The sequence below is a fragment of the Notolepis coatsorum genome, assembly GCF_963971535.1.
Source record: "Notolepis coatsorum genome assembly, chromosome: 2".
Lineage (NCBI taxonomy): Eukaryota > Metazoa > Chordata > Actinopteri > Aulopiformes > Paralepididae > Notolepis > Notolepis coatsorum.
This window is the reverse complement of record NC_140166.1, coordinates 223,827,953-223,839,610: the sequence shown is the minus strand read 5'-3', so window position 1 is coordinate 223,839,610 and position 11,658 is coordinate 223,827,953. Positions and strand designations below refer to the sequence as shown.

Genomic DNA, 11,658 nt, shown 5'->3' with positions numbered 1-11,658 from the left:
CTGAGAAAGACTTTCGTCTTGTTTCCATCAGGGTCCTCCATTTTCAATTCATCATATGACACACACGACATACAGATAGACAGTACTGCTACATTTATGACATTTATGACATACCAGATTTTCAAATACAGTACTGTTTGTGATACTAAAAAAATCCAGAAAAAGAGTGTATATACATTTGACATAGAAACTGTGCATTGGGGGAGGTTGGGTAGGTGGGGTGGCCGGTGGGGCTGTACATTGGAGGTGGGGGGGGGGGGGGGGGGGGGGTTGGGTAGGGGGGGGGGGACACTGTACATTGGAATACTGACCTACATTTGACATATAAACTGTACATTGGAGGAGGTTGGGTAGGTGGGGTGGGGTTGGGTGGGGCTGTACATTGGAGGTGGGGGGGGGGGGTACAATACAAAATCTCTTTCCATTTCTCTCTCTCTCTATCTCTCATACACACTCTCACACATCATTTAATGTCTTACTGTCACTCTCTCATCTCTTGCTTTCTTTTTCTCTCACACTTTCTCCTCTCTCTCTCTCTCACACACACACACACACACACACACACAAAAGAAAGTACTTTTACTCTTGTATTTAAATACAGTTTTTACGATACTTTACTTGAGTATTTCCAGTTTAGGGATCTCATATCAGATTACTCTATTCGCCATTTATGTAAACACAATGGAACGTGCTACGACAGTACAGTGCATAATCTTTTTTAACAAATAAGAATAATAATCACAACAATACATTTTACTATGTACACTTCAAAGGAAGTTTCCTAATTAATTTTCCTCAACCACATTTATACAAACCCTGCCAGTTACTGTACTTTCTTTTAATCCAAAATATGTGATCAGATGGAAAACATAACATTTAATGTTTAAGTCTGTCGATGTCAAAAGGAAGGAATCACAACCAGCATAACTGGATGTACAACCAGTTTGACGTCACACAGAGGTTGATGCATTGATAATTTAGGAGCTCCCAAGCATTATAATCCTGTAGTACACCATACAGAATGTGTATTTACTTTAGTCACTTACATTCAATATTTACTTTTATGCTATTACTTTAATAGAATTTTTAATAGAGTCCTTTTACGTTTATCAGAGTACTATTCTATCAAATGTGGTAAAGTTGGTTTTGATATTGGATATTCACATAAATCCATTTCTCTCTTCAGCACCTCTGTCCCTTTGCCTGTGGGGAAGTCCACATATTTATTTTCATAATCAACAATCAACAACCTTTTTTCATATGTATTCACCTTTTTAATTACTATTGAAATTCAATAGCGTTAGAATCAAACAAGTTAGAGTTCCAAAAGAATGCTGCTTTTAGTCTAGATATATTACCATTGAAATGAAATAGCGTTACATTTAAATGACTTAGTGTTTGAAATCCAATGCTGGTTTAAATCTAGATATCCTCCCTAAAATAATTACTTTCTAAATTGATACCATTGAAATTCAATACTGTTACCTATGGCTGTTTACTTACTGTTTACTACTTACTGTTTACTATTCCAATATCAATGCTGGTTTAAGTATAGATATCATCCCTCCAATTAGCAGCAATTAGCTTGTCAAATATCTGTTCCAAATCTTTAAGGAAGAATATGAAACGGTCATGAATTACCATTGAAATTCAATAGCGTTAAATGAAAATGACGAGTTCCAAAAACAATGCTGGACTATGGGGGTACATTTCTATCAAAAATTCTACTTTACGATTGTGGATTCTACTTTTGCGTTTGTTTATTTTTGATAGAAATCTACCCCCATAGTAGTCTGCAGGTGGGAGGAGCTCCGAGAGTCTCAGTTCTGAGTCCTGAACCACATGAGAGAAAAGCTAGAGGTCACACAGGCTTTTAGACAGCTGCCTGGTGTTTATTCTTTTGCTAGTTTCTTTCTTTTCTTCTTGATGTTTTTATTAAAAGAAGACTTGCAGAATCTATAATAAATGGTTTATAAAAAAAAAATTTGAAACAATAACTTCTATGAGCAAGGCTCAATTATCATTTAATTGAGCTGTGATTAACACAACACAAGGATTCAGTGTCCCCGACGACATTACTGGTTGCCATATTCAAACTAATTTACTCTCAATAGCTGTCAAACTAAATTAATATTTGCAAAACTGTTTGTTTTTGGATGTGTGTGAGATTATTTGTAAAATAAATTGCCACTGTTGTTTTGGTGAAGTGCCCCTTTAACCTAATCAGATAGCAGCATTCCAGCTCATTTTGCAATGTAAAAACCATACCTGCATCATGTCATTGTGTCTTTACCACCACAGCGCCAGGTGTACTGGGACAACATTGGAAAGGTGCAAATGAAGGCAAGCCAAAGGTCAGTGAATACCACGATCACAACACCAGAGGGAGCTCCACAAATCATGTTAAACCCAGATTCGGCTCAAACAAGGGACTAAACACGTTTCGCAATTATGCCACATCAATGTGGAACGCCCTACCCACAGCTGTAAAGGAATGTGAATCACTACCCACTTTCAAAACCACTCTCAAAAAACACCTACGGGAGACTGCAATTCGAAACTGGCTCCTACAAATGTCCTAACCCAGTTGCACAGTAAATGACCAAGTATGGCTTTGTCAGTATTCCAATGTACAGTGTACAGTGTCGTCGTCCCCCCCTACCCGACCCCCCCCCCACCTCCAATGTACAGCCCCCACCCACCCACCCAACCCCACCCCACCCACCCAACCTCCTCCAATGTACAGTTTCTACGTCAAATGTATATACACTCTTTTTCTTGACTCTTTTTGTATCACAAACAGTACTGTATTTGCAAATCTGATATGTCATAAATGTATAGATGTAGCAGTACTGTCTATCTGTATGTCATGTATGTCATATATGTTATGATGAATTGAAAATGGGGGACCCTGATGTAAACAAGACTGGTCTGCATCCCCTTAACAATTGTATGTATTGAGCTGTACTGTACTGTACCCATTCTGCAATCTGTTAATAAACTTTTCAATCAATCAATCAATCAAGCTATGTCGAATGATTGTATGGTGAATAGCGCCATCTTGTGTCCATGATAATCTGCCACCAGTTTATACTGTAAATCAGTGAGAGTTGCCCAGTGTTACAATGGCCCGTCCAGATCTCTTGTCATTGTATTGACTATAGAGCTTAAACCACTACACCTTGTATTCAAGATCCTTATATTTAATGGTTATCGTGATCGTGTGCAGTATCACAATTAATACAACAATAACACACCATTTGCCAGGCCAATATACAGATTACAGAACATACATTAAAAACTAAAAATCTATAGAAAATCTATTACATTTACAAACCAATGAGCTTCTATAGACAGTAGAACAGATATGCAGCCAGTATGAGCTTCTAGATACAGTAGAAAATATATGCAGCCAGTATGAGCTTCTAGACAGTAGAAAATATATGCAGCCAGTATGAGCTTCTAGATACAGTAGAAAAGATATGCAGCCAGTATGAACTTCTAGATAAGACAGCAGAAAATATATGCAGCCAGTATGAGATTGTTGCATATACTCATGTTAGCATTAGTGCAGAATTTGACTAGAACTGTCTCATAGGGACGAATGCTGGAATGGCATTTTGAATGGCAGGCATAGTTAGACATAAGAAAGCTCTCATCGACAGACAGATTGCTAGTTATTCATAATGGCTGTCCAAATTACCTGAGTTCTACGGTTTACCCCATTATGCGTCTGTCTTCTTTCCATTGACTCCATAGGTAATTCTACCCTTGCTCAGCAGACACACGACAGAGTAGAGCAGTCGTCTGGTAATCCAGAGGTTCACGGTTCGATTCCTGCTCCTCCCGGGCAACGTGTCGAAGTGTCCTTGAGCAAGATACTTAACCCCTAATTGCTCCCGATGAGCAGGTTGGCATTCATTCGGTGTGTGAATGTGTGAGTGAATGGGTATAATGTGAGGAACAAATTGTAAAGCGCTTTGGATAAAAGTGCTAGTATATAAATGCAGCCATTTACCATTTATTATTTACATGCAGCTCTATGATGGGATCCCGAGGTTGAAGAGGTGGGTTAAAATGTTAACCCTGGTGACGGCCTTTCCAAATCTGCAGTGAACCATAATGTAACATGTTTCTGTAAATGTTACTACAGGGAGTGATTAAGCAATAGAACACAAGAGTAAATAACATCACATCTAAAGTATTTCCATCATCTCAGCCGCGACTCTATTTACTAGATTTACTACAACGCACAGCCTTTAGTGTTCTGTTGCTTTTATACAACAGATTTTATGCAATATCTTTTTTTCCCATTGTGAATAAAACACTTAGCTATAACGTTTTGATGAAGAGTTAATTCAGCGCAGTATACAATATACACTAAACTACTCCTAGCAGTGTTGCTATAGCAAACAACATACAGTGACATGTTATATCATTTCAATTTCAAAGTGCTATAATCAGCCTTTGTGTCCGTTTGAAGATTAGTTATAGATAATATACAATATATTGTTTTGTTGTCCAACTGTAACAGTCCTATTTATTATGGATTATTAATTTCATATGTGGAACAAGATATGGTCCAAGGACAAAGCTGGAAGATTTTGCACAACCTTTGACCTTCATAACGTGCTGTTATTTTGTCAGCAAAGATATGATATCTCCAGTGAACTGAAATAGAGTGCAGGTGTGTTGCATAACTTGTCTCTCATCATCACTGTACAAATGTTTATGTAAAGTCCTGTTGGACACTTAAATCAATAGATCTTTTGAATAAACTATGAACTTGTGTGAAAGTGTTGTTATTTTTATATATGTTTTTACACACTATACATTGCCCTTCATATTTTATAGGTAATTATTTTATACTAAATGTTTATATGAAGACAATTGTACAGTCACCTTATACAGTTATTATACAAAGGGAAAAGTGATCATATCCAAATGTGTGCATTTTTTAATTGGCTAGATTGAATATGTTAAAGGTAATTGATCCAAACATACATGAATGTGTAGCTCCACCACCAGACATAAGAATGGAGCCCTGTTTTCATAGCCTGCTGACTGACACCAGACAACGCTGCTTGTATTTGTTCTGTGGCTGAAACACTTTGGGTATGTTGGCAATGTTTGCAAACATTGTAGTAAAACTGATCTATATTACATTTTACAATAGGTTCAGAAAGTTCCAAATAGCTTATATTCCATGTACAGATCAAGGTAGACTTAGTATGGAGTACTATATATACACAGGATATACTTATATTTATAATTATAGTTACAGTATATATATTGTACCGGGAGTAGACATAAGATAGAGTTAGCTATATTTGTACCAGGGGTAGACTTAGCATAGTTATTTGTATATTTATAACAGGTTGGGCTGTACATGTACACACATATTTGTATTATTGATACTGTAGAGTATAGATTTATGTTTCTATGAACTCTTAACTAGTTTCATTTGAACAGTATTGAATTTCAATGGTAATGTTAGATTTAGACTGAATTTCTCGTGTAGCACATCATGGAAATAGTGAGTTCAAGTGAATTCCTTTGCGTTGTGTTCAAAGTTCTATATTGAGGTTCAGTCAGTGAAACGGCAAGTTTCAAGCAAATATCCACTCGGGTCCTTCTGGGTTTAGATATGTCCACGTTTATTTAGTAAGAATACAAGAACAAAAGACAAAATGCACAATATTCAATAAATGGTCATTCTTCCTAAACCAGCTCCTCTCTAGGTCTGTCTCCCTCAAAGTCGGCCACCAGCAGAACAACTCTCTCTCAGCTCTTTTGATAATGCAGATGGGTCTGTTTTGAAACAAAATAGTTGCATTTACGACTGACCCATGCCCCACACATCCTGGCTGTGGGTTCAACAGAAGGCCTTGAAGATAGAGTGTCCCGTATGAAGTGTCCCGGCTGCCCAGAGATAAGAGGTGAGGGAGAAGGTTATAGGCTGAATCAACCTCCCCCATGGAGGTCTGGCCCCCACATTGTTACCAACCCCCCCTGGAACAGAGAGAGGAGAGACGGACCCAAATCCCACAGTAATTCAAAATGACCAAAGGTGATCAAATACAAATACAACGGTTGCATATTGTTGTCCAGCCTACCCTGAGTATGAAAATAAAGATTTTGACTTCCCCACATGCAAAGGAACAGAGGTATTGAAGATGGGAATCAAATATGTGAATATGCAAATATCCAATCAAACAAACTTTACCCCGGTAGGCTAGAAACTAGAAACAAAGATAAACATAGTGTGTGTGTGTGTGTGTCCTTCAGAACAATGATAGAGTGACTGAGTGAATGTAACGCCTAATTACCTCATCTTTCACAACTCAGCTTCTTCAAGATCAATTTAAATCCAAAACCCTGGGTAGAGGAGCTGTGAATGTCACTGATCTCTACTTCAGCTCACAGAACTCAGCCTCCCCAGGGTATGAGGGAAGCCAAAGTCCAGGATAGAGAGGCTGAGTGAATGTGGTGTTGACTCTGTGCAGGAGGGTCATGGTGTCAGAGACGCTGTAGAAGCACAGAGTACCTGCCCTGTGATCCAGGTACACTCCTATTCTGGAGGACCGGGGGCCCGGTACTGTTATGTACTTGTTATTGTGTCTGAAGAAGTAATGACTTGGTGTGCACTCTAAATCCCAGGATTTGGAATTTAATCCAAACGCACAGTCCTCCTGAGTGCCTGTTCTACTAATGTCTTTGTAGGAGGCTGCTACAGAAACCCCTCCACTCCACTCCACCTCCCAGTAACAGCGTCCAGTCAGACCTTCTCTACCCAGAACCTGAGACCACCATCCAATAAATCGTTCTGGGTGATTAGGATATGACTGCTCTTGCTGCATCCGTGTTGCTTTTCTGTTCCCCTCAGACAAAGACAGACGTGTGTGTGTTGTGTTTGGGTTCAGTGTGATCTGAGAGGAATATTGTAAGAAGTCAGCTCTGGTCTTGGGCTCTGGTGGTGGCAGTAAAACATTAACTGCATTCACTGTTGTTGAGATTCTGGGCGAGGTCTTGGGCTCTGGTGGTGGCAGTAAAACATTAACTGCATTCACTGTTGTTGAGATTCTGGGCCACTGCTCTTTCAGAACGTCCTGTAGTTTGTCTCTCAGCTTAGACACGACCTTAGTCACTTCTGCAAAGTACAGGAGAGGAAGGACACTGATGCTGGGTGAGTCTGTAGACTCACTGGGACTGGAGAGAGGGGGGTAACTCTGTAGAAAGTGGATGTGGTCCTCTGTGTGTGAGAGCTGCTCCAGCTCAGTGTCTCTCCTCCTCAGGTCCGCTATCTCCTGCTCCAGTCTCTTCTGCACTTCTTCAGCCTGAGTCACTGTGGTCCTCTGTTGGGCTCTGATGACCTTCTTCAGCTCAGAGCGCCTCGTCTCCAAGGAGCGTATCAGCTCAGTAAAGATTCTCTCACCGTCCTCCACTGCTTTATCAGCAGAGCGATTGAGAGAATCAACAGCCTGTTGGGCCTCTTTGAGTCGCTTCTCTCTCTCCTGGACTCTCTGGTGGATTTTCTGCTGACTCATGCCAAGCTCTTTCTGTCTCTCTGTCCTTTCTGCTGCAGCTGAGACTGTATCATGGCCTTTATGTTCATCCATGGAACACAAATAACAGATACACTGCTGATCAGTACGACAGAAAACATCCAGAATCCTGTCGTGACGAGTGCAGGTGTTCTCCTGAAGCCGTGTGGAGGCTTTGACCAGCTTGTGTTTCTTTAACGGAGCCACAGTATGATGAGGCTGGAGGTGAGTTTCACAGTAAGAAGCCAGACATACCAGGCAGGACTTGAGGGCTTTCTGCTTTCTCCCAGTGCAGAAATCACAGGCCACGTCTCCAGGTCCAGCATAACAGTGATCAGGAGGAGCAGCTTGGAGTCCTGTCTTCATTAGTTGTTCCATCACTTCAGAAATTATATTGTTTTTCTTCAGAGTAGGCCTCGGAGTAATAGTCTCCCTGCACTGGGGACATGTGTAGATCCCCCTCTGATCATCGCGATCCCAGCAGTCTTTAATACAGCCCATACAGTAGCTGTGTCCACAGGGAATAGTGACCGGATCCTTCAGTAGATCCAGACAGATAGAACAGCAGAACTGGTCCTGGTACAGATCAACTCCTTGCTGCGCCATTTCAAGTTTTGTTTTCTCAGGAAGAGTGAAATCTGATCACGCGGGTGGCGTGCTTCACTGCTTCCTGGTTGTAGAGTAAACTCTGATTGTGTGTGACGCGTTTTGGTGGGAGGTGCTTCCTGGTTATAGTTGTACAGGGGAGGAGTCACATTAAAGAGACAGTGTCTATTTTACTGTGATTCATAGATGTTTTTACATAGTTCAGACTTTCTCTCGCCATCAACTACCTCTAATGTGTTTGCTTTGTCAAGGAAACCCCACTAAAACTCATAAGCACAAAGAGAGAAAGAGGTATACATACTGTCGTATATTTCTAAATGAAAACATGAATAAAGCAAACTATAAATGTACCAAAATATTGAGTTATAAGAAAGAGCCGGAAAAACACCATGTTGGTAGAAAGAGGGTAGAGCCAAGTCGACTCTCCCATCACCCCAACAGATGGCTGACCTTAAGATAATTACTGGGCCCTCCAGGCTATATTAAGATAAGGCAGGAAGGACTCTAGCTAAAAGAGGAACAAAAGCTTACTCAAGAATGACCCATTTGCCCCCACCGGTCGAACCTATTTGGTAATAACAGACAGAAGGAAGGAACTAAAACAAACTGAAAATAACAGTGAGATCAAAAGGTCATATTTACCCTAAGTAAGGGATTTCAGGTTACGACATGGCAGATGGTTAGGGGACAGAGTAAAAGGAGTGGTAAAAAGAGCCTCTCAGATAGACGAGTCAGCAGCACTCAAGTAAGGCCAAATGTTCAAAATGCATCCAGGATATAGAGAAAACTAATAAGGTTACATGTAGGCATAAACTTTTAGAAACTATTAGAATAACTTAGTCACAATAAAGAAAAGAAACTCTTAAAGCTAGAAGGTAAAACTATACCGTATTGGTCAAATGTTCATCAGGAAAATAAGGTGTTCTATTAAAGAACGGATATATAGGGTTTGTTATCTGGGCACTGTCTGGAAAAGTAGTCTGGTTCTTATCTAGACTATGTAAACCTTTTAGTCACAAGTATGATGTTGTATTACTCAGTGAAAACTACCCTCTCATTAAGTAATGATTAAAGTGTCAGCAGATTCAAACTGTGAAAACCGTTGTCAGAAGACCCAGGAAATTGTGTAACATGTGTTCACAGGACACCCTCAGACAAGTTCTGCTGGAATGTGACAGGAATAGGCAGGGTCTCCCCCCCCTCTCTCTCTCTCTGTCTCCCCCTCTCTCTCTCCCCGCTAATAAAAAGGGCGAATGGCGACTCATGAGACAGACGACTCACACCAGAAGGAACCTGGAGAGACTCGCCACACACACCCGGTGACACTCAGAGGAGACGGAGAAGGATCCCTGCAGAGCCAAGCCGTGACACAGAGGGACGGAGACCCGATGACAGACGAAATCGCTTCGCATGAGGAGAAGCGCTGACACACCAGAAAGGACCTGAAGACCCAGAGACATGGGGACAGACGATGACAGAGATCGCATCGCAACTTGAGCGCTGAACCTCCACCGACGGAGAGAGGATCACCAACCAGAGCTTGAGAGCCGAGCCGGAGACTCAGAGCCACTGACACCCAATGACAGAAGATCGCTTCGCAGCAGGAGATCCTGCCACGGAGAGAGATGAAATCAAGCGCTCCTTGCTTGAGCGCTGAGACTGAGGAGACCAGGTTGTCTTGACAACCAGACCAGCGAACCACAAGAGAGGACTCGGTGTTGGCCAGGGACCACTTAAGACAGCGAACAGCACCGAGAGACGACAACAGCCAAATGAAAGAGACGATGTACTGTTTTAATTCCTAAAGCTGTTTTATTAATAAACACCGCCGCCCGTTGATTTTGACCATATCGTCAGTCTCCTCTTACTTGAAACCAAACATCTGAAAATACCTAAAACCATGCAGAGGAAAGGGTGAAATAGAACACTATACGATCAATGAACTTAGATAAGAGATACATGAATTAAGAAGATACACTTCAATTGGTGCCATGACCCGTCCTGCATTTCGACCTGAAACCGGTTGAAAAACGACAGCAGCCACTTCTCAAGGACACGGAGAGGTTCTCTCCCCCTCATCGATGCTCTCTACGACTGAGGACTGAGGATCGTCACCGTTGCGACCGAGGCCAGTGGGAATAGGTAAGTAGTACTGATGTGTTTAAAATTGGTAAATGGTCGAAGCAGGCTCGCATTTTGGGGTTGCTATTGCATTAGGTAGAAATGAGTTGTAAATGGACCAGGATAATGTTGGTGTTGGAGGGGTACCGGGGTCCAGGTTTCACAACCTGGCTCTGGTCTCAGCCACACACCGGCGCTGCACTTAGAGATGTTCAGTTAGGATGCCTGTAATTGGTACAAGGCCAAGTGAGGAGAGGAAATAGATGTCTGTATTTAGTTATATCAGTTTAGGGGATAGGCTTGGGATTAGGTAAATTATTTGAGGGTACCGGCGTAGGAGCAGTAGAACGGAGATTAGTCACAGATAGCGGGAAGTGGGACTGTGCGTGACGTAGTGGTTCATAAGAAGGGTAAAGAGGAGTAGTCAGATCTTAAAGAGTAGTAAAGAGGATAACCGTGGTGAAGTTCAGGGATAGCCTGGTTCCACGAAGAGAAAAGAGAACAGAAAACGGAGTGTAGAGTAGTATAGGATAACCGTGGTGAAGTTCAGGGATAGCCTGGTTCCGCGAAGAGAAATAGAGAACAGGGAGGTAATTGGTTGCTTTTTTTCCGCGCCATCATTCGCGGACTTCACTCTTAGAATCGGCACGTATAACAGACGAGTTTAGAAAGACGTTTTCATACAGATCTGTTGTAGTGTGACCCGACGGAATCTGCTTAAAAAATTCGCCTTTGGTACGGATTTTTGAGAAGGTATTTGGTCGATTTGGGGGTGAGACAGGTAAAAGCTCCCCAAACGGCGCTGAATATGAAGATTGAGAGGCTGAGAAGAGGAATGATGGGGGGGGGGGAAAGTAACCTTTGGAGATAATGCACTTGTGGGAGAAATGCGTGGGGTAACTGCACAGGGGATTAGAACAATAGGAAGAATATTGTGTGAAATGAAGCAAGGAAATGCGTTTGGAAGGAATGTGTGCATAAATGAATGGTGTGCTTATGAATGAGACATTAATTTGTTAAGTATATGTGTTTGAATGGATGGATGTTAGGAGCTCTGAGTAAATGTCAAGGTATTTTTTGTATTATTATGAACCAGCTGGTGGCCAAGGCTGCAACGGAGAAACCACACCCCTGTCCTGCCAGCATTAGCTGGCGCGACGGGACTAGCGTGTGGACGCTGTGTTGCGTTGTCGAGTGAATTGAATGAATGTCATGTGTGATGGAACCTAGGAGGTGTGTAGTGTGCGTTGAAATTTTTCAAATCGGGGCTGTAGAAGTTTAAAAGTAATGTAGTAAAGATCAAAGGAAACGGGGATTTTAGAGCTGGTGACGTCATAGGGAGCGTCGGAGCTTGGGGTGCGTTAGATTTGGAATAACGGGGCTAGAT

The 11,658-nt window shown here is 41.7% G+C and overlaps 1 protein-coding gene across 1 annotated transcript; it reads right to left on the bottom strand.

The window, feature by feature from the left end:
* Positions 1-6,410: 6,410 nt before the first annotated feature.
* Positions 6,411-8,150, bottom strand: LOC311223809 (tripartite motif-containing protein 16-like; the record flags this gene model as incomplete). Its single annotated transcript, XM_084308575.1, has 1 exon — positions 6,411-8,150. One exon carries the CDS (start codon positions 8,148-8,150, stop codon positions 6,411-6,413), a length of 1,740 nt encoding a protein of 579 aa, XP_084164701.1.
* Between the last annotated feature and the right edge of the window lie 3,508 nt (positions 8,151-11,658).